This window comes from Salvelinus alpinus, chromosome 20, assembly GCF_045679555.1.
Source record: "Salvelinus alpinus chromosome 20, SLU_Salpinus.1, whole genome shotgun sequence".
Classification (NCBI taxonomy): Eukaryota; Metazoa; Chordata; class Actinopteri; order Salmoniformes; family Salmonidae; genus Salvelinus; species Salvelinus alpinus.
Window position 1 is genome coordinate 19,000,283 of NC_092105.1, and position 23,860 is coordinate 19,024,142.

At 47.8% G+C, this 23,860-nt stretch overlaps 1 protein-coding gene across 1 annotated transcript; it reads left to right on the forward strand.

The window, feature by feature from the left end:
• The first annotated feature begins 4,046 nt into the window (after positions 1-4,046).
• Positions 4,047-23,398, forward strand: LOC139546426 (insulin receptor substrate 2-like). The gene is given in 3 exon segments (XM_071354794.1): positions 4,047-5,591; positions 5,594-7,927; positions 22,971-23,398. Coding segments are annotated over 3 exon segments (3,519 nt in total). The 5' UTR covers positions 4,047-4,411; the 3' UTR covers positions 22,976-23,398.
• The last annotated feature ends 462 nt before the right edge of the window (positions 23,399-23,860 follow it).

The window sequence follows — 23,860 nt, forward strand, 5'->3', positions numbered from 1 at the left end:
TTTAGCCATCCTTACCATAGACTATCATTAAAATGTTTAGCCATCCTTACCATAGACTATCATTAAAATGTTATAGCCATCCTTACCATAGACTATCGTTAAAATGTTATAGCAATCCTTACCATAGACTATCATTAAAATGTTATAGCAATCCTTACCATAGACTATCATTAAAATGTTATAGCCATTCTTACCATAGACTATCATTAAAATGTTATAGCAATCCACTCTCAGTGTTATAATCACCCTGACATTCCTGTAGATCACGAGCATTCTGTATGTTACAGCCTTGCATACTCCTCCATAATGACATAGGTAAACAGGGAGGGGTTTGGTAGGGGGTAGTTATATAACAGGGTGCTGCAGTAGTATAATGGCTGTTAGTTCTGGGTGCTAGAGTTAACTGACCAGGTAGAGGAGATATCAGATGGTCTCCAGTCTTCCCTGGTCGTCTCCTTCACGTCAACATGGTCTAAAGATGAATATGCAAAATCCTCAATCTATTAAAATCCTATTCGACATATCAGCACTCCCGCGCTTCATAAATGAATAATGTTATAGTAAAGCGTCTTAGGGCCTCTTTAAATACACTACTTTGACAACACAAACTAGGTCTAAGAGAGAGATACATGTGTAAAGAGACGGACCTAGATTCAAATCTCTCTTTAAGAGGTAGTGTGGAAGACATCTACACCAGATACCCCCCTCTGACTGGTACAGTTTAAAGACAATAGAGCCCCACAGTTGAAGTGTCATAATACCCGTAAAACAATCATTTTTCCACCATTAATTTTCCCATAGGGGGTTTTAGACTCACTTAAAATAAGGGCTGTGTTTCATGTCGGCTTACCCTGACGTTTTGATAACCGTGTAAATCTCTCTCGGACAAGACTTTTATCAATATATTACGCTCTATTTACTCACAGATTTGAAAATGCTAATTAGCATCAAAGTAGACATCGTGCAAAACTACAAATCCCTGCAAGCTCCTGCATGTCATCTGTAGCTGATACCTTTTCTACCAGCTATTGTGTCAATTTAAAACTTGCACAAGACAGTTCACAGAATTGTCCATTAAAATAAATGTTGCCCATTTATTAATTACTACATTTAGCTAACATTAGATAGTTCATTCAGAGATTCTTACATTTGCCTTGATTTGGCTGTATCGTTCAGATCATCATGGCATTTGTAGTTATTTACAATAGCCACATTAGCAGCTAATTTGCATTTCATTTTTTGGTGGGTAATAGAGCCGAATATATTAATAAGTCACCTTGTCCTAGAGAGATTTATACGGTTATCAAAATATCACAGTTGTGTGAGGTGGTGAAGCCTGCACCCAAATTAAATTGATCCTATCAGGCCCTGACTCTCCCATGCATTGATTGATTGGACCAATTCAACAGCTGTCGGGGAACTGAGGGAGAGAGCGGGTTAGGCTGATGTCATTTCCTGATCTGATTCCATTTCCAGTGCTGCACCAGCCAAATCAGTGCTATTGTTGGCATAATTGACCTGTGCAGGGCACTGTGTAAATGACCTTGGTGCTGAGGACAGAGTTGACTGGCTGCTGAGCCAGCAGAAATGTCTTTAACAGAAATAAAGAGGAGTGGGGGAGTGACTCTCAGTGGTATCATCTTCATGCCACTAACATAGGCCACTTATGTGGTGGGCGAACTGACTGTTAGTTCTTAGTTCATCTTAGTTGAAAATGCATCATGGTTGGATATCTATGTTTGACTATCTGTCAGGTTCAGTCCATTTTCTTTTTAAACCACTACATGATGGCATTCCACATGAAAGATGTTAATAATGATGTTAAGTGATTTTCTAATTAAAGTGAGGGTCATAATTGTAATAGGTGACTAAAGCTTCCCATCAGCTGTCACCCTCGACTCTCTATCGAACATCCATTCCAGGAAAATCTGCGTCACCGGCAGAATGTAGTAGCCTAGGCCTACCACCAAACAGAAAAACACGACCTTACATCACCTCGTCTGGCAGACAGACAGGGTGTTTTTCACAACAAACCGCTTTCCCTCTAGTCTACGGGACAAGAATCCGGGATGAGGTGGCACGGGCAGGATTTTAGGTTCGGGCGGGAGCGTGACAGCCAGCTGGGCAGAGCGTTGTCTTCATCACTACGCACATCACCTGCCGCTGACGCACCAACATTCAGGACAATGACTCTGCGTCATTATACAAATAAAAATATATAATATAACCATATTTGGGTCATGATTTTTCTGTTTTCTGTGTTGAGATGTGCTCTCTCCGCTCTCCCTCCCCTTCCTGCGTGGAACGTAGGCTATCTGTGCTCAAATACGCAATAGAGGAAGCATCCAACGGGTCATCTCCCCTTTTGCTCAGTCTGTGAAGGCAAATATACTCTTGCAGTACTGTTGTGAGCCTGGGCGCAGTAAAAATAGGCCAGTGTGCGCGCGCCTTACGTAACAATCTACGGAGCGCGCCGTGGGCTCTTGGTGCTTTCACGACAACTGGGAACTCTCTGACTTCCGAATTCTGTGCGTTCAAAGCAACTGGGAACTCTGACAAAAACTTCGACTGCGAAAAATCGGTTTGAACGTCATCCAAACTCTGAGCTCTAGAACGATCCCCGAGTTTCCTACTTTGATATCCGAGTTGGATGACCGTTCAAACCGATTTTTCCCAGTCGTAGCTCGTTTTTCCGAGTTCACAGTTGTCTTAAACTCACTGAAGTCGGAGATTTCCGAGTACCGAGTTCCCAGTTGTTTTGAACGCGGCATTTCTCTCACTCTCACACAGTTGTTTACAATTTCACTGTTTAATGACTCTTCTGTTGCCAAATTCGGTAAGAGAGGAAAAGAGGGAGAGGGCTCTCTGCCCATCATGGCGCAGGCATGAATGTAGGGTATTATCAGGGGACACAGGGGCAATATCGAGTGTTTCCTGCGTCAGAGGCTCTCCCGCTCTCCCTCCCAGCCTAGCTGTGTCACAGAGCTGCAGTCTCGTGATGCTTGTTTACTTCTGAAGTAGGAGGGCAGAGGCTGGGTACAGACTGGGAACAGTCACGCACCCCCCTCTCGCATGCGCCTCATCACGTTGTAAATCGCAGTTGATGCCAATTGACGTTCCGAGCATGGATAATCCATTGTAGAATCTACTAGATCATGCATCATGCCGTGTTTTTAGAATTGTGCTATAACTTATAACTAAATTAATACGAATGCAAATAGACCTAATTCGTTATATCATCAAGGCTTGTATTACACGCCTATTATAGCATTGTTATTTATTGACAGCACCAATTTATCATAATAAAATAACATGTATGTATAACATAGGCGTACATTCACGCAAACTTCTATCAGTTTATCCACACTGAACCTGTGACGAATATAATTGAGCTTGCCCTCCATAATTCTTATTGCGCATAACCAAACACAAGACATCATCAATGCTATACTACGCACAAACCTAATAAATACAACAATACATAACCCAAATAGCCACCAGGGTCTGTGAAACGTCTCGTCATAAATAATTTGATGATAGGCTACATAGCCTAAGTTGCTCTGCGATAAGAGGATACACGTACGCATTTACTATGCATACAGGCCTAGTAAATGCACCACAGGCTACAGATATGATCATGCGGATGGTGCATTCATATGCTAGTCTGAACTAGGAAACTCTGACATTTCCGACTTGCTAACTGGTTGAACGCGGCACATGTATAACTACAACGAGTTAGCAAATCGGACATTCCGACTAGCACATGAACAGCATCAACAGTTCCCAGATTGAGTCGCAAGAGGTCAGGAGTGTGTTTGAGAGTGAGTGTATTGTTACAACACTGTACATAGCCAGTAATATGACATTTTAAATGTCAATATTCTTTTAAAACTTTTGTGAGTGTAATGCGTACATTTTTTTATTGTTTATTTCCTATTTGTTTCTTGTCTATTTCACTTGCTTTGGCAATGTAAACATATGTTTCCCATGCCAATAAAGCCCATTGAATTTAATGTAATTGAGTGGGAGGGCTTTCTAACGTCTGACGAAGTCTTTTCACTATCATGCAGCCCTCTCCACCACCAATGAGCCCGGATTTGCAGGTACGCCCCGTCGGCTTGCAGCGACCCAGTGTCAGTGTGTGAATTTTTTCCCTCCCCTTCGCTTTTTTTGTAACCAAAGCTGGATGTGTAGAACGTCACATATTGTTTCCCTCTTCACTCCGGTCACTTTAGCGATATGGGTTATTTACTGTTAAACAGCTACAGACGCCGAACGCACAGCCGGCGCCTGGAGTGAAACAGTGTCTCTGAGAGATAGGCACTATACAGAGTTTCTCTCCAGCCTTCGATAAGTGAGGATATAACAACAGGTTAACGAAAGTGAGATTTGTTTTTTAAAGGACGATAGAATGGCGAGTCCTCCAAATACTGGGGGAGGACACTTGTTATCCAACGCGAACATTAGTAACACAAAGATTAAGAAATGTGGATACCTCAAGAAGCAGAAGCACGGACACAAGCGCTTCTTCGTTCTGAAGGAGCCGGACGAGGGCTTCCCTGCCCGGCTGGAGTACTACGAGAGCGAGAAAAAATGGAAAAACAAGTCAGCGGCAAAGAGGGTTATACCTCTTGACTGCTGCCTCAATATCAACAAGAGAGCTGATGCCAAACACAAACACCTTATCGCCCTCTATACCAAGGACGAATATTTTGCCGTGGCGGCAGAGAATGAAAAAGAGCAGGAGAATTGGTACCGAGTCTTAACGGATTTAATGAGCGAGGGGAAAGTGTACTCAGATGGCTCCGCATCCAATTCCGCGTCCTCGCTGGTGGGGTTTGATGAGGCGAACTACGGGATGATTACGCCGGTAACTGCCGCGTATAAGGAGGTATGGCAAGTGAACCTGAAATCCAAAGGGCTAGGGCAGAGCCGGAATCTGACCGGGGTGTACAGACTGTGTTTATCCAGCCGGACTATCAGCTTCGTAAAGCTCAACTCGGATGTCGCGTCCGTCAGTTTACAGCTGATGAACATTCGGAGATGCGGGCACTCAGAAAGCTTTTTCTTCATCGAGGTCGGCCGGTCAGCAGCCACGGGACCAGGCGAGCTGTGGATGCAGGCTGACGACTCAGTGGTGGCGCAAAACATCCACGAGACTATCTTGGAGGCCATGAAAGCCATGAAGGAGCTGTCAGAGTTTCGGCCGCGCAGCAAGAGCCAGTCTTCAGGCACTAACCCCATCTCCGTGCCCACCCGGCGGCACCTCAACAACCTTCCTCCAAGCCAGACCGGGCTCCAGCGGCGGTCGCGCACTGACAGCATGGCCACAACTTCCCCGATTAGTAAATTTACCTCCTGCCGGATACGCACTGCCAGCGAGGGAGAAGGCACCATGGCGCGCCCCATGTCTGTGAACGGGAGTCCCCTCAGCCCCGGTATTCAACCGAACCTATTAGGGAGATCAAACACCATTACAGCCCGGCCCTGTCGGACATTTGAATCCTCCTCCCTCCAGCACAGTAAGTCCATGTCCATGCCTCTGTCCCACTCTCCACCCACAGCCACCCCCAGCCCTGTCAGCCTGTCCTCCTTCCTTGCCCCTCCAGCTGCAGTGCCTCGGTCTCCCCCAGTGATGGGGGCTTCATCTCCTGTGATGAGTATGGCTCCAGCCCTGCAGGCCTGCACCTCACCCTCCGCAGTAACACCCCAGAGTCCCTGAGGGAAGACACACCCCCCTCCCGGGAAGGCAGCAGCCTGCACGGCTACATGGTGATGGAGAGACAGAACCAGAACGGTTACCGCCGGTTACCAGAGCTGGACAAGGCATACCGGAAACGCACATACTCCCTCACCACCCCGCGCCAGCACAGGGCACCGCCCCAGGTCTCCTCTGCCTCATTGGACGACTACACGCTCATGAGGGCCTACACCAGTGGTGGCCAATCGGGTCGCAGCTCTCACATGGCTTCCCCAAAAGTGACCTATCCCGAGGACTATGGCGATGTCCAGATAGGCTCCAACGGTCACCTAGGCGACAGTGGCTACATGCCCATGACTCCGGGCGTGGCCCCTCAGACAGGGGGGGTCAAAGGTAATGCTTACATGCCCATGAGCCCCATGTGTGTGTCGGCCCCAAAGCAGATCATCAACCCCCGCTCTCACCCCTCTCCAGCTGGGATGGGTCCCCATACAGATTCCCCTGGCAGTGTGTCTCTGGAGGACAGCGGCTACATGAGGATGTTCTGTGGGGCCAAGATGTCTGTGGACAGCTCAGATGAGAAACTCACCAATGGGGAGTACCTCAACATGTCCCCTGTGGAGGTGTCCTTCACCCCCCCAGACTACTTCCTCACAGACACTACCCCCCAGCCTCACCCTCACCACAGACAGCCTTACTCCATCAGTTCCCTAACCCGCTCTCTCAAAGCTCAGCCCCAGAGGAATGGTGTCACAGACACGGACCAGTACGTGGTGATGAGTCTACAGAGGCAGAGGATAGAAGAGGAGTCCAACTACTGTCCCATCTCACCAGTCTCCATCGGTACGCCCCCCACCAACACCCTCTCCTCAGCCCCCTCGATCCTCAGAGCCAGCAGGGTGACCCAGGAGGGGGGTCTGGTCCACAGGGGGAGGGTGAGTCGGCCTACCCGGCTGGCCCTGGACTCTCTGAGGACACTGCCCTGTATGAGCGAACACCCTCTCCCCTCTGAGCCCAGGAGTCCCGGGGAGTACATCAACATAGACTTTGGCAACACCACACGATACCCGCCTGTCTCTACCATGACTGAAAGCTCTGCTTCATCGCTGGGCTCGGTGGACGGGCCGGCGAGGAGTTCCCCGCCACTCTCCGAATACGTCAACATCAACATCAGCTCATGCTCTTCCAAACACAGGGATTCCCCTTCTTCAATAGGGCGCATGGAGCTGAGTCCTGTGCTCCTCGTGTGTCCCAGCCAGCCTCACAGAGAGGACCAGAGGGAGAGAGAGGAGGGGGAGGAGGAGGAGAGAGAGGAGGGGAAGGAGGAGGAGAGAGTCATAGTGGAATATCCTCTCCAAAAGCATGTGAGCCCTGTGTGCCCGGTTGGCGCTGTAAAAGACGACTACACTGAGATGACCTTCAGTCCTACCAACCCCTCTGCCTCTCTCCCTGCCTCTCTGTGCCCCTCTGACTCCACCACCCCCCTGCCTACCAACCCCTCTGCCTCTCTCCCTGCCTCTCTGTGCCCCTCTGACTCCACCACCCCCCTGCCTACCAACCCCTCTGCCTCTCTCCCTGCCTCTCTGTGCCCCTCTGACTCCACCACCCCCCTGCCTACCAACCCCTCTGCCTCTCTCCCTGCCTCTCTGTGCCCCTCTGACTCCACCACCCCCCTGCCTACCAGCCCCTCGTCCTGCATCCAGAGACTCACCCTGGGGGGAGAGGGCATAGTGGTGGTCCCCCCTGTCCCTGTGGAGTCCTTCCTCCTGGGGGGTCCCTCCATCCCCCCCGTCAACCCAGACAGGGGGGCTAAGGTGATCCGGGCTGACCCCCAGGGTCGCAGGCGCCACAGCTCCGAGACCTTCTCCTCCACAACCACGGTAACGCCAGTGTCTCCATCGTTTGCCCACGATGCCAACATGCGGCACAGCTCGGCATCGGTGGAAAACGTGTCGCGGCTGGTCCGGAGCTCGGAGGGCTCAGACGAGGAGTATGGGAACAGCAACAGCCCCATGTGCCGGGAGACGTCGGCAGGCTACCAAAACGGACTCAACTACATTGCCTTAAACCTGATGGAAGGGAGCCTGGGGGGCTGCAGCAGTCTGGGGGGCTGTGAGGGACTGCTGAGGTTCAAGGCAGCGTGTGGATGCAAGGGGGGCATGAACGGTTTCAACGCCAGCCCCTATGCCACCATGGGCTTCAAGGAGACTGCAACAGCAGTGAAAGGTGAGCCTCTGCCGATTATGTGTGTGCCTTTGCATGCTTATCATGAGCCCATTCATTCATCCATGGCATAGAAATAGAATGAATAGAAAGGATGTCTCCATTTAATTCAATGATGGCATAATGGTTGGACTAGACATTTTGAGTGTAGCCATGCCAGGAAGTAGAAGCAGGAATCTTACCCTTCTATGTGTGCTGTGATTTATTGAGTCAATTCAACTGACATTACGAAAAATACATTCCATTGCATGAGCTACATCAAACTGTTTAGTGTTTATGTTTGTTATTGCAAGTCCGTTTAAACAAATGTATTTGGTGTATACTGCTTATAGTGAAACTACTTACTTCAACATAGATATGATTTATTTTTCTAAACATGATTTATTAAACATGGCGGCTGAAATGATAAGTGTCGGTGCAAGTTGGAGCCCAATGAGAAGTGTAGCGTATTAGTCCTGTGATGCAGCGTATTCAGTGCATATAAACTGATATTTGGAGTAGCCCGTCACACACATTCAGTACATCATTAAGGCCAAGGCTGCGGGAAATACGCGTGGTGTCGTGATGCAAATGATTGAAGTTGTTTGAATTCTGTGTCAATGTGTGCGCTCGAGTCCCAGCCAGTGTTTCCTGTGACGCAGTTATTCTTCTGGACCAGACTACGCTAGTGCAAATGTACGGAGACAGGAGAAAATACCCCAACGCGTTGCTTCAATGATGCTAAAGATTTTTTTGCTCAGCATGCCAGAACAATCCATAAGGAATATATCGGCCAGGTCGTTTCTTCATTATGTAACACAGTTATATGTGCTCTGAGAGGATTAGGATACGAGTCAGCAGATATAGTGGAAAGTAGGCTAAAACGGATTCTGTTCAAAATGATCACAGAACAGAAAATAAATCGATTTAGGGGACAATTCACCTACCAAATCACACTTCCACCCTGTCCGTAAATATTGATGGGTCCCGTTTAAGGGATGGGAGGTTGGGGAAACCAAAACATTACCTTTCACCTCGTTCCTGGCTTATGTCTACTGTAGTATCAGTAGCCTGCTATACAACAGTAAATAACACACTCCCCATATATTTGGTTTGGACATTGATGGTGAAATATACATTACTTGTAGGCTTATAGGCAGCGGTTACACAATGTTGTGATCTGCAATGCCCTGGTAAAGAGAGTGCTCTCTTTCTCCTTTCCTCATCTCCTTTCACTCTTCCTCTGTCTCCCTCTCTGGCTGTAAACAGAAGGGCTGGGTGCAGTCAGTGCACTGGGTCCCCCAGAAAAACAAGTGAGTCAGTTGTTTATCACTTGTCAGGTATTGGGTTTCATGTTAGGAATGCAGTGTAGAAAGGCTGCTGGGAGATGTGAATTTTCACTTGTTTTTCTAACCTACTGGGGGGATTGCAGATCACGTTGTTGTTTTACGGCGAGGAACTTTACAAAACAGACTAACACACACACTGCACCTGCTCTCGAGGATTAAAAACCTATGCACTGATTGGGCAAACATACTCAATCAAGGGTGTGTGTTAAGAAGTATAATGTCAGTGTATTTACTTATTTTTGTGAAATAAGGAATTTCACGTGTGTTTGAGCATGACTGGGGTTGCAGAATTCTGGGAACTTTCAATAAATTCCCTGGTTTTCTCTGAAATAGTGGTTGGAGTATTCCCAAAATCAGGAGGAATAAGCACGAAAATCCGGAATCCTCCTACTAGGATTTCTGGAAAATGTTGCAACCCTAAGCATGTCTGCTGACTGAGTTGTTTTGTAGATATTGCAGTCATTTCCACAAAGTTGAGCAGAAAGAAAGACCTGGCCCTAAGCTACGGAAGGAGAGGAGATGGGGGAGGAGGAATGGAGACAGAGGAGTGACATGTATTAGTTTGTTTTTCAAAATCAGGACAAAACAGCCCACAGTGGGAGGGAGGGGGGTAAGAACAGAGGAGGAGGGGAGACAACAAAGCAAGAGAGAAGGAGCAGAGTGGATCCGGTACGAGTTGGCTGTGGCCGGTTATTGCTTGGTTATTTATGGCATTCCTGAAAAACAAATGATTAGCCGGAGAGAAAGAACAAAGTGTTTACCAAGAAATTACAGGCTTTTCCACATTCTTCCCTCAGCACCACAACGTGACTCGTAGTCAGCATTCCACATGCTCACATTCATTTGTGATTGGCTGGATTTGGAATGCAAATCATTTCCCGGCTGAATTGGCCTTTATATTTTGTGTGTGTGACAGCTGCTGTGTGTATCTATTTGTAGGTTACTCTGGCCTTGTGTTTGTAGGTTACTCTGGCCTTGTGTTTGTAGGTTACTCTGGCCTTGTGTTTGTAGGTTACTCTGGCCTTGTGTTTGTAGGTTACTCTGGCCTTGTGCTTGTAGGTTACTCTGGCCTTGTGTTTGTAGGTTACTCTGGCCTTGTGTTTGTAGTTTACTCTGGCCTTGTGCTTGTAGGTTACTCTGGCCTTGTGTTTGTAGGTTACTCTGGCCTCGTGTTTGTAGGTTACTCTGGCCTTGTGTTTGTAGTTTACTCTGGCCTTGTGTTTGTAGTTTACTCTGGCCTTGTGTTTGTAGGTTACTCTGGCCTTGTGTTTGTAGGTTACTCTGGCCTTGTGTTTGTAGTTTACTCTGGCCTTGTGTTTGTAGGTTACTCTGGCCTTGTGTTTGTAGGTTACTCTGTCCTTGTGTTTGTAGGTTACTCTGGCCTTGTGTTTGTAGGTTACTCTGGCCTTGTGTTTGTAGTTTACTCTGGCCTTGTGTTTGTAGGTTACTCTGGCCTTGTGTTTGTAGGTTACTCTGGCCTTGTGTTTGTAGGTTACTCTGGCCTTGTGTTTGTAGGTTACTCTGGCCTTGTGTTTGTAGGTTACTCTGGCCTTGTGTTTGTAGGTTACTCTGGCCTTGTGTTTGTAGTTTACTCTGGCCTTGTGTTTGTGGGTTACTCTGGTGTTTTTGTGAATTTGATATCAGTGTTTGAGACTTATTAGTTTATTGGTTCATTGACTCATTGAGCTGATGGCCGGTCCAAAGCTAGTGTTTTTGGCATTGTTGTTGTTTTGGTTTTGGGGGTAGGCATGCACTCACTGAGAGGGGAGATTGAAGGGGGTGGGTCACTGAGTGGGTTGGGGGCTGTTTAAATTTCAAAGCATACCCCCATATGGCCCACCCCTGCACCTCACTCTGCCGCCCCGGGTCAGAAACGTAACCTTTGAACTGGCCCTGGGTGTGTGAGGGCTCTTGGGATTAGCAGTGAGGAAGGGAACGCTACAAGCAAACACCAGTTATCTGCAAACAGAATAAGAAACATGTATTCACCTCCTACGCTCTCTAGTCCATCTCTGTGTCTGAAACTCTCTCTGTGTTTTTCTCTGAAGCTCTTATCATTCCTCTCTCTCCTTTCTTCATGTTTTCCTCTTTTTTATGAGAGCTCTCTCTCTTTTGGGCTGTCAGGTGTTTGATAGAGACACTCATTCTCTCCCTGTTTTTATTTGGGAGCTCTGACCTCTTCCCCCCTTTTGTTTCCCTCTCTACCTCAGTGTGTGTGTAGCAGATGGTGGGGGCCGGGGTCTTGCACCTGCCCCTCCCAGCAGTGCTCACTGGTTATCTGGCCCTTCAGAGGCAATGACTGAGCACCATCTGCGTGAGAGAGAGAGGCTGAAAACAAATCCAATTTTGATAAACTCCCATATCTATTGGGTGAAATACCACAGTGAGCAATCACAGCAGCAGGATTTGTGTCCTGTTTTCACAAGAAAAGGGCCACCAGTGAAGAACAAACTCCATTGTAAATACAACCTATATTTATGTTGATTTATTTTCCCTTTTGTACTTTAACTGTTTGCACGTCATTACAACACTGTATATAGAGATAATATGACATTTGAAATGTCTTTATTCTTTTGTAACTTTTGTGAGTGTAATGTTTATTGTTCATTTTTTATTGTTTATTTCCCTTTGTTTATTATCTATTTCACTTGCTTTGGCAATGTTAACATGTGTTTCCCATGCCAATAATGCCCTTTGAATTGAAATTGAATTGAGACCAAATATCACTCTAACCCTCACTCTATCTCTCTCTCTTTTCTCTCTCTCTTTCACTCACTCACTTTTTTCCCTTTCTCTCTCTCTCTGTCCCTCCCTCTCTCTCTTTATTTCTCTCACTTTTTTTGGCATTAGTTTCTGTTTACTGGAAGTCATGTGATTGAGTCTCCTAGTCAGTTGGTCTCTGCCCTCCTTTCTCTCTCTGCCCAGAGAGCCCTCTGTCTGTAGCTCCTAGTTCCAGCTGAGGGCCTTTGGTTGGCTTTAATAAAATGCCATAGAGGTTTGTTTAACAACTAATTAAACAATTAGTAAATTAGATAGCTAAATATCCCCATTACAGGAATTCCTTGAATTGCCTCCTGTTTTATGGACTTCTTTGAAAATAATAATTGCTTTCGAGAATTTGAACTGAATTAGTTACCTAAATTAACTTCACTGAGGTGGTGTGACTTTAGAGGATAGCATAGCTGTGCTGAATTGACTTGTAAGCTGCTGTGTGTGGTTAATTATAGATCAATCCAATAATAATACCTAGACGTAGTGGCATATTTCTAATAGCGTTTGTCTTCACCTGTCCTCACTACCCTGCCCTCGCTCTGTCTTTCACCCCTCTCTCACTTCACCTCTATGATACCCATAAACTAGGACGGGATGTTCCATGGTTAGATAAACTCTGTTAAAGTTCCCTACATTTAGCAGGGAGTTAAGGAGTATTACATTCTGTTCAGGATTAGACATTGTTGAGTATTTTGTTTCGAGTTAGATTTAGTGGAAGGGAGAGCACACACACACACAGGTTTCCCAAACACTGAGTTGCAGTTTGGATCACTTAAGCCTCATGGAGCTCATGTTCTCCTGACTTCCCAGGAACAGGCTTCACTCCCTCCTCACCCATTCCTTCTTATCGCTCTCCATTTTTCTTTGGTTCACTCTATTTCCTTCCTTCTTCCTCTCTCAAATTCAAATAGAAATGTTCACATGTGGTTTGTTAACACAACCCTGTGCCCCAGCAAAAAATACTGTTAGTTTTTGAACATTTTGAACATCTTGGCATAGTTCTGTTATAATCTCCACCCGGCACAGCCAGAATAGGACTGGCCACCCCTCATAGCCTGGTTCCTCTCTAGGTTTTTTCCTAGGTTTTGGCCTTTCTAGGGAGTTTTTCCTAGCCACCGTGCTTCTACACCTGCATTGCTTGCTGTTTGGGGTTTTAGGCTGGGTTTCTGTACAGCACTTCGAGATATTAGCTGATGTACGAAGGGCTATATAAAATAAACTTGATTTGATTTGATTAGTCTGAGTTATGCTACTGCTAGGAGAACCACAGACCTGTTGTCTGAGTTATGCTACTGCTAGGAGAACCACAGACCTGTTGTCTGAGTTATGCTACTGCTAGGAGAACCACAGACCTGTTGTCTGAGTTATGCTACTGCTAGGAGAACCACAGACCTGTTGTCTGAGTTATGCTACTGCTAGGAGAACCACAGACCTGTTGTCTGAGTTATGCTACTGCTAGTAGAATCACAGAGCTGTTGTCTGAGATATGCTACTGCTAGGAGAACCACAGACCTGTTGTCTGAGTTATGCTACTGCTAGGAGAACCACAGACCTGTTGTCTGAGTTATGCTACTGCTAGGAGAACCACAGACCTGTTGTCTGAGATATGCTACTGCTAGTAGAACCACAGAGCTGTTGTCTGAGATATGCTACTGCTAGTAGAACCACAGAGCTGTTGTCTGAGATATGCTACTGCTAGTAGAACCACAGAGCTGTTGTCTGAGTTATGCTACTGCTAGGAGAACTACAGACCTGTTGTCTGAGTTATGCTACTGCTAGTAGAACCACAGAGCTGTTGTCTGAGTTATGCTACTGCTAGGAGAACTACAGACCTGTTGTCTGAGTTATGCTACTGCTAGTAGAACCACAGAGCTGTTGTCTGAGATATGCTACTGCTAGTAGAACCACAGAGCTGTTGTCTGAGTTATGCTACTGCTAGGAGAACCACAGACCTGTTGTCTGAGTTATGAACTTCATACTTTGTACTTTAAACTACAGTAGCATGTCTTCTCTTTTGTATATGCCTGTGGAGTGTGTGAGAGTGATGTAGAGTGTTCCTGGCCTGAGAGCAGCAGGTCTATGTATAGCCAGTGAGAAATAAATAAATAATGTGGAGAGCAGTGTGGTAGGGGGGAGGGGCACCTTCCAGGAAGGGGTAGAGGGGTGTGTGGTGGCGTGCCTGTAAGGGGGATGGGTAGGCGGTAACGGGTTTGTTTATCCGTCCCTCTACCTCCTCACTCTCTCCCTCTGTGATCAGCGTGTGTGAAATTAGCTGTATTAGGGGAGGTAGTCTCTCTCAGCTGACACACACTGCACTGAGAAGGGCTGGTTGAGTCTCCACTGATAAAAGGGGATTGTGATGGCTTGGCAGGACTGTGTGATTGGTAACCAGGGGTGTGTGTTTAGAAACCTCGGCTGTGTGTGTGAGATGATTAAGCTCTGATTCTCGGCAACTCTCCCTCATCCCCACTCCCTCACACCCCTGTGTCTGCAACCAACTGGTCTGGACTGGCCCTGCTGGTGCACACACACACACACACACACACACACACACACACACACACACACACACACACACACACACACACACACACACACACACACACACACACACACACACACACACACACACACACACACACACACACATTCCCATGTCAGGTTGACTTTGTTACTCTGGTTGTCCAACCCTCTCCCTGAATGGAGTGACTGGACCCTGGGTGTAATTGGCCCTGTGAAATTCAAACTACTTCTGTGAACTCTGCCGTCACATACACCACACCAAGTCAGAAGATATTTTATCATGTGTGGTGTTATGGTGAGGTTGGTCAGCCATGAGGTGTGGTGTTATGGTGAGGTTGGTCAGCCATGAGGTGTGGCGTTATGGTGAGGTTGGTCAGCCATGAGGTGTGGTGTTATGGTGAGGTTGGTCAGCCATGAGGTGTGGCGTTATGGTGAGGTTGGTCAGCCATGAGGTGTGGCTTTATGATGAGGTTGGTCAGCCATGATGTGTGGTGTTATGGTGAGGTTGGTCAGCCATGAGGTGTGGTGTTATGGTGAGGTTGGTCAGCCATGAGGTGTGGCTTTATGGTGAGGTTGGTCAGCCATGAGGTGTGGCTTTATGGTGAGGTTGGTCAGCCATGATGTGTGGTGTTATGGTGAGGTTGGTCAGCCATGAGGTGTGGTGTTATGGTGAGGTTGGTCAGCCATGAGGTGTGGTTCCCATGTACAGGCTAGGTCCTGGTTCCTGGTTCCTGGTTCCTGGTTGTATATCTGACAGAGCACGGCACAGGGTGACACAGGGTGACACAGTGTCTGTGGAAGTGGGTCAGCCCCTCTAATGTGATTAGCAGGATAATAGAGAATCTAATCAGCCTCCCGTGAGTGTGAGTAGCGCAATGTGAATCACTCCTCTATTTACTAGTGTACTATGTACTGCACCTCCTCTGTGACTGTGGTGTGACAGAGGCATTTAGCAGTTTTGGGTGTAAATAGAAGTTATCCCATTCCTCTCTCTTTCTCCTAGTAGGTGGGTATAGGGAGTTCTCCTAGTAGGTGGGTATAGGGGGTTCTCCTAGTAGGTGGGTATAGGGAGTTCTCCTAGTAGGTGGGTATAGGGGGTTCTCCTAGTAGGTGGGTATAGGGAGTTCTCCTAGTAGGTGGGTATAGGGAGTTCTCCTAGTAGGTGGGTATAGGGAGTTCTCCTAGTAGGTGGGTATAGGGGGTTCTCCTAGTAGGTGGGTATAGGGGGTTCTCCTAGTAGGTGGGTATAGGGAGTTCTCCTAGTAGGTGGGTATAGGGAGTTCTCCTAGTAGGTGGGTATAGGGAGTTCTCCTAGTAGGTGGGTATAGGGAGTTCTCCTAGTAGGTGGGTATAGGGAGTTCTCCTAGTAGGTGGGTATAGGGAGTTCTCCTAGTAGGTGGGTATAGGGAGTCTCCTAGTAGGTGGGTATAGGGGGTTCTCCTAGTAGGTGGGTATAGGGAGTTCTCCTAGTAGGTGGGTATAGGGGGTTCTCCTAGTAGGTGGGTATAGGGAGTTCTCCTAGCAGGTGGGTATAGGGGGTTCTCCTAGTAGGTGGGTATAGGGGGTTCTCCTAGTAGGTGGGTATAGGGGGTTCTCCTAGTAGGTGGGTATAGGGGGTTCTCCTAGTAGGTGGGTATAGGGGGTTCTCCTAGTAGGTGGGTATAGGGGGTTCTCCTAGTAGTTGGGTATAGGGGGTTCTCCTAGTAGGTGGGTATAGGGGGTTCTCCTAGTAGGTGGGTATAGGGAGTTCTCCTAGTAGGTGGGTATAGGGAGTTCTCCTAGTAGGTGGGTATAGGGAGTTCTCCTAGTAGGTGGGTATAGGGAGTTCTCCTAGTAGGTGGGTATAGGGAGTTCTCCTAGTAGGTGGGTATAGGGAGTTCTCCTAGTAGGTGGGTATAGGGAGTTCTCCTAGTAGGTGGGTATAGGGGGTTCTCCTAGTAGGTGGGTATAGGGAGTTCTCCTAGTAGGTGGGTATAGGGAGTTCTCCTAGTAGGTGGGTATAGGGAGTTCTCCTAGTAGGTGGGTATAGGGAGTTCTCCTAGTAGGTGGGTATAGGGAGTTCTCCTAGTAGGTGGGTATAGGGAGTTCTCCTAGTAGGTGGGTATAGGGGGTTCTCCTAGTAGGTGGGTATAGGGAGTTCTCCTAGTAGGTGGGTATAGGGAGTTCTCCTAGTAGGTGGGTATAGGGGGTTCTCCTAGTAGGTGGGTATAGGGGGTTCTCCTAGTAGGTGGGTATAGGGGGTTCTCCTAGTAGGTGGGTATAGGGAGTTCTCCTAGTAGGTGGGTATAGGGAGTTCTCCTAGTAGGTGGGTATAGGGGGTTATCCTAGTAGGTGGGTATAGGGAGTTCTCCTAGTAGGTGGGTATAGGGAGTTCTCCTAGTAGGTGGGTATAGGGGGTTCTCCTAGTAGTTGGGTATAGGGGGTTCTCCTAGTAGGTGGGTATAGGGGGTTCTCCTAGTAGGTGGGTATAGGGAGTTCTCCTAGTAGGTGGGTATAGGGAGTTCTCCTAGTAGGTGGGTATAGGGAGTTCCCCTAGTAGGTGGGTATAGGGAGTTCTCCTAGTAGGTGGGTATAGGGAGTTCTCCTAGTAGGTGGGTATAGGGAGTTCTCCTAGTAGGTGGGTATAGGGAGTTCTCCTAGTAGGTGGGTATAGGGGGTTCTCCTAGTAGGTGGGTATAGGGAGTTCTCCTAGTAGGTGGGTATAGGGAGTTCTCCTAGTAGGTGGGTATAGGGAGTTCTCCTAGTAGGTGGGTATAGGGAGTTCTCCTAGTAGGTGGGTATAGGGAGTTCTCCTAGTAGGTGGGTATAGGGGGTTCTCCTAGTAGGTGGGTATAGGGAGTTCTCCTAGTAGGTGGGTATAGGGAGTTCTCCTAGTAGGTGGGTATAGGGGGTTCTCCTAGTAGGTGGGTATAGGGGGTTCTCCTAGTAGGTGGGTATAGGGGGTTCTCCTAGTAGGTGGGTATAGGGAGTTCTCCTAGTAGGTGGGTATAGGGGGTTCTCCTAGTAGGTGGGTATAGGGGGTTCTCCTAGTAGGTGGGTATAGGGAGTTCTCCTAGTAGGTGGGTATAGGGAGTTCTCCTAGTAGGTGGGTATAGGGGGTTCTCCTAGTAGGTGGGTATAGGGAGTTCTCCTAGTAGGTGGGTATAGGGAGTTCTCCTAGTAGGTGGGTATAGGGAGTTCTCCTAGTAGGTGGGTATAGGGAGTTATCCTAGTAGGTGGGTATAGGGGGTTCTCCTAGTAGGTGGGTATAGGGGGTTCTCCTAGTAGGTGGGTATAGGGGGTTCTCCTAGTAGGTGGGTATAGGGAGTTCTCCTAGCAGGTGGGTATAGGGAGTTCTCCTAGTAGGTGGGTATAGGGAGTTCCCCTAGTAGGTGGGTATAGGGGGTTCTCCTAGTAGGTGGGGATAGGGGGTTCTCCTAGTAGGTGGGTATAGGGAGTTCTCCTAGTAGGTGGGTATAGGGGGTTCTCCTAGTAGGTGGGTATAGGGGGTTCTCCTAGTAGGTGGGTATAGGGGGTTCTCCTAGTAGGTGGGTATAGGGGGTTCTCCTAGTAGGTGGGTATAGGGGGTTCTCCTAGTAGTTGGGTATAGGGGGTTCTCCTAGTAGGTGGGTATAGGGGGTTCTCCTAGTAGGTGGGTAGAGGGAGTTCTCCTAGTAGGTGGGTAGAGGGAGTTCTCCTAGTAGGTGGGTATAGGGGGTTCTCCTAGTAGGTGGGTATAGGGAGTTCTCCTAGTAGGTGGGTATAGGGAGTTCTCCTAGTAGGTGGGTATAGGGAGTTCTCCTAGTAGGTGGGTATAGGGAGTTCTCCTAGTAGGTGGGTATAGGGAGTTCTCCTAGTAGGTGGGTATAGGGAGTTCTCCTAGTAGGTGGGTATAGGGAGTTCTCCTAGTAGGTGGGTATAGGGGGTTCTCCTAGTAGGTGGGTATAGGGGGTTCTCCTAGTAGGTGGGTATAGGGAGTTCTCCTAGTAGGTGGGTATAGGGGGTTCTCCTAGTAGGTGGGTATAGGGGGTTCTCCTAGTAGGTGGGTATATGGGGTTCTCCTAGTAGGTGGGTATAGGGAGTTCTCCTAGTAGGTGGGTATAGGGAGTTCTCCTAGTAGGTGGGTATAGGGAGTTCTCCTAGTAGGTGGGTATAGGGAGTTCTCCTAGTAGGTGGGTATAGGGAGTTCTCCTAGTAGGTGGGTATAGGGGCTTCTCCTAGTAGGTGGGTATAGGGGGTTCTCCTAGTAGGTGGGTATAGGGGGTTCTCCTAGTAGGTGGGTATAGGGGGTTCCCCTAGTAGGTGGGTATAGGGAGTTCTCCTAGTAGGTGGGTATAGGGAGTTCTCCTAGTAGGTGGGTATAGGGAGTTCTCCTAGTAGGTGGGTATAGGGAGTTCTCCTAGTAGGTGGGTATAGGGGGTTCTCCTAGTAGGTGGGTATAGGGGGTTCTCCTAGTAGGTGGGTATAGGGAGTTCTCCTAGTAGGTGGGTATAGGGAGTTCTCCTAGTAGGTGGGTATAGGGAGTTCTCCTAGTAGGTGGGTATAGGGAGTTCTCCTAGTAGGTGGGTGTAGGGAGTTATCCTAGTAGGTGGGTATAGGGAGTTCTCCTAGTAGGTGGGTATAGGGGGTTCTCCTAGTAGGTGGGTATAGGGAGTTCTCCTAGTAGGTGGGTATAGGGAGTTCTCCTAGTAGGTGGGTATAGGGAGTTCTCCTAGTAGGTGGGTATAGGGGGTTCTCCTAGTAGGTGGGTATAGGGGGTTCTCCTAGTAGGTGGGTATAGGGGGTTCTCCTAGTAGGTGGGTATAGGGAGTTCTCCTAGTAGGTGGGTATAGGGAATTCTCCTAGTAGGTGGGTATAGGGGGTTATCCTAGTAGGTGGGTATAGGGAGTTCTCCTAGTAGGTGGGTATAGGGAGTTCTCCTAGTAGGTGGGTATAGGGGGTTCTCCTAGTAGGTGGGTATAGGGAGTTCTCCTAGTAGGTGGGTATAGGGAGTTCTCCTAGTAGGTGGGTATAGGGAGTTCTCCTAGTAGGTGGGTATAGGGAGTTCTCCTAGTAGGTGGGTATAGGGAGTTCTCCTAGTAGGTGGGTATAGGGGGTTCTCCTAGTAGGTGGGTATAGGGAGTTCTCCTAGTAGGTGGGTATAGGGGGTTCTCCTAGTAGGTGGGTATAGGGAGTTCTCCTAGCAGGTGGGTATAGGGAGTTCTCCTAGTAGGTGGGTATAGGGAGTTCCCCTAGTAGGTGGGTATAGGGGGTTCTCCTAGTAGGTGGGGATAGGGGGTTCTCCTAGTAGGTGGGGATAGGGAGTTCTCCTAGTAGGTGGGTATAGGGGGTTCTCCTAGTAGGTGGGTATAGGGGGTTCTCCTAGTAGGTGGGTATAGGGGGTTCTCCTAGTAGGTGGGTATAGGGGGTTCTCCTAGTAGGTGGGTATAGGGGGTTCTCCTAGTAGGTGGGTATAGGGGGTTCTCCTAGTAGTTGGGTATAGGGGGTTCTCCTAGTAGGTGGGTATAGGGGGTTCTCCTAGTAGGTGGGTAGAGGGAGTTCTCCTAGTAGGTGGGTATAGGGAGTTCTCCTAGTAGGTGGGTATAGGGGGTTCTCCTAGTAGGTGGGTATAGGGGGTTCTCCTAGTAGGTGGGTATAGGGAGTTCTCCTAGTAGGTGGGTATAGGGAGTTCTCCTAGTAGGTGGGTATAGGGAGTTCTCCTAGTAGGTGGGTATAGGGAGTTCTCCTAGTAGGTGGGTATAGGGAGTTCTCCTAGTAGGTGGGTATAGGGAGTTCTCCTAGTAGGTGGGTATAGGGAGTTCTCCTAGTAGGTGGGTATAGGGGGTTCTCCTAGTAGGTGGGTATAGGGGGTTCTCCTAGTAGGTGGGTATAGGGAGTTCTCCTAGTAGGTGGGTATAGGGGGTTCTCCTAGTAGGTGGGTATAGGGGGTTCTCCTAGTAGGTGGGTATATGGGGTTCTCCTAGTAGGTGGGTATAGGGGGTTCTCCTAGTAGGTGGGTATAGGGGGTTCTCCTAGTAGGTGGGTATAGGGAGTTCTCCTAGTAGGTGGGTATAGGGAGTTCTCCTAGTAGGTGGGTATAGGGGGTTCTCCTAGTAGGTGGGTATAGGGAGTTCTCCTAGTAGGTGGGTATAGGGGGTTCTCCTAGTAGGTGGGTATAGGGGGTTCTCCTAGTAGGTGGGTATAGGGAGTTCTCCTAGTAGGTGGGTATAGGGAGTTCTCCTAGTAGGTGGGTATAGGGAGTTCTCCTAGTAGGTGGGTATAGGGAGTTCTCCTAGTAGGTGGGTATAGGGGGTTCTCCTAGTAGGTGGGTATAGGGGGTTCTCCTAGTAGGTGGGTATAGGGAGTTCTCCTAGTAGGTGGGTATAGGGGGTTCTCCTAGTAGGTGGGTATAGGGGGTTCTCCTAGTAGGTGGGTATAGGGGGTTCTCCTAGTAGGTGGGTATAGGGGGTTCTCCTAGTAGGTGGGTATAGGGAGTTCTCCTAGTAGGTGGGTATAGGGAGTTCTCCTAGTAGGTGGGTATAGGGAGTTCTCCTAGTAGGTGGGTATAGGGAGTTCTCCTAGTAGGTGGGTATAGGGAGTTCTCCTAGTAGGTGGGTATAGGGGGTTCTCCTAGTAGGTGGGTATAGGGAGTTCTCCTAGTAGGTGGGTATAGGGAGTTCTCCTAGTAGGTGGGTATAGGGAGTTCTCCTAGTAGGTGGGTATAGGGAGTTCTCCTAGTAGGTGGGTATAGGGAGTTCTCCTAGTAGGTGGGTATAGGGGGTTCTCCTAGTAGGTGGGTATAGGGAGTTCTCTTAGTAGGTGGGTATAGGGAGTTCTCCTAGTAGGTGGGTATAGGGGGTTCTCCTAGTAGGTGGGTATAGGGGGTTCTCCTAGTAGGTGGGTATAGGAGGTTCTCCTAGTAGGTGGGTATAGGGAGTTCTCTTAGTAGGTGGGTATAGGGAGTTCTCCTAGTAGGTGGGTATAGGGAGTTCTCCTAGTAGGTGGGTATAGGGAGTTCTCCTAGTAGGTGGGTATAGGGGGTTCTCCTAGTAGGTGGGTATAGGGGGTTCTCCTAGTAGGTGGGTATAGGGGGTTCTCCTAGTAGGTGGGTATAGATGGTTCTCCTAGTAGGTGGGTATAGGGGGTTCTCCTAGTAGGTGGGTATAGGGGGTTCTCCTAGTAGGTGGGTATAGGGAGTTCTCCTAGTAGGTGGGTATAGGGAGTTCTCCTAGTAGGTGGGTATAGGGGGTTCTCCTAGTAGGTGGGTATAGGGGGTTCTCCTAGTAGGTGGGTATTTCCCTGACACTCAAAAGTACTCGTTACATTTTGAATGCTTAGCAGGACAGGAAAATGGTCCAATTTACACATTTATCAAGAGAACGTTCCTGCTCATTCCCCTTGCCTCTGATTTGGAGGACTCACAAACACAAATGATTCATTTGTAAGTTATGTCTGTGTTGAAGTGCGACCCTGACTATCCGTAAATGAAAAAAAAACAAGAAAATGGTGCCATCTGGTTTGCTTAATATAAGGAATTTTAAATGATTTATACTTTTACTTTTGATACTTAAGCATATTTTTGAAATTACATTTACTTTTCATACTGAAGTATATTTAAAATCAAATACTTTTTGACTTTTACTCAATTAGTATTTTACTGGGTGACTTTCACTTTTACTTGAGTCATTTTCTGTTAAGATATCTATACTTTTACTGATGTATGACAACTGGGTACTGGACAAAGAAAGAAAGAGAGAGGGAGTAGAGAGGTAGTGAGTGAGTGGGAGAAAGGGAGGCATGGAGGGGGGAAGTGCAGTAGGCTGTTACTTCCACTGCCATGCCAGCACTGCATGCAAATCACACTGCACAAACAAGTACACAGGAGCAAGGGTCACAGCACTGTTCTTCAGAGAGAGAGAGAGAGAGAGCGAGACAGACTCTCTACTCACAGTGTTTACACAAGGCCAGAAAAACACACACTGTGTGTGTAAACTTAGTGTGTGTGTTTGTTTGTCAGTGAGTGTGTTTGTTTGTAAGTGCTTGTTTGTTTGCCTGGTCTGTTTTTGTCAGTTTTTCTGTGTTTTATGTTTCTCTTAGAGTGCTGTCTGTATGCTTAGGTGTGTGTTGTATTTTCTGTGCTTCTGCATATGCTTCTGTATGTTTTCAACGTGTGTGTCAGTGTTGGTATGGGTCAGTGTTTGTCGTCATTGGAGACTGTACTCTGTCAGCTGAATAGTGCTAAACGTTGCTCTGTTTTCCCTCTGCCACTTCATTGTCTCCCAGCTGACGAGCACACTCACGCACACATACGTACACATCATTTTCAATGGAAGAGATAACAAGAGCATAGTGGGACAAAAAAATGAATGCATTTTTAAGTCTGTGTGTGGGATTTGCTTGTAGATAATATGGCAACCTAATTAACCAAACCACACCCCTCTCTGTTTCTCTTTCTCTCCATTCAGACTGAAATCTGATGGGACCACCCCCCCTCCTATTATCCCTGTTCTCTCTCTCTCTCTCTCTCTCTCTCTCTCTCTCTCTCTCTCTCTCTCTCTCTCTCTCTCTCTCTCTCTCTCTCTCTCTCTCTCTCTCTCTCTCTCTCTCTCTCTCTCTCTCTCTCTCTCTCTCTCTCGCTGTGAAAGATGGATGACGCTGCAGCCTAGTGACGAGGTCGCCACGCCGACAGCTGGACCATGTGCTGCAGTAGACAAACTTTAACCTCCACCACCCCCTCCCCTAGGGGTCAACAGGGCCGCCGTCATTACGACAATGTGGACACTTGACCCCCTCTCCCCCAAGTCTCCTATCTTCATTCCCCCCTCGCGGCACCCAGACATTGAGGGGCCGTCGCTGCTGCTATCTAGACAAATAAAAAGAATGTTTCTTCAAAGATTATCTATGTACATTCAAAGTTACTTCTGCAAAATTATATTATTACTAATACTATTATTATCATTATTATTATTATTATTATTCCACTGGTTACCGTTTGGCTTTGCCTGACAGGGCCAGTTAACCTCACCTTGAACCAAACCTCAAGATATGCGAAACACACGTTATACATACTTACACATGTTTATTTATTTATATGTGTGCACTTAGTGGTGCATGTGTGTGTGTGGATGTGTACACTGAATTTGTACTGAAGAGAGGTGGCATTTTACGAATATATTCAACAACGTAGTGAGTTAGCAGTTGCTTAAAACCCCTACCTCAGAGCAAACCAGGTTAGTACTTATTTACACACCAGAAATATATATCGAGATATATTTATTTATTTTCAGAGGTGAATGTTTTTATGAACACCAATCCAAAGCCTTACTACTCTCCTGTCCGCAGTTTCTGACGGACG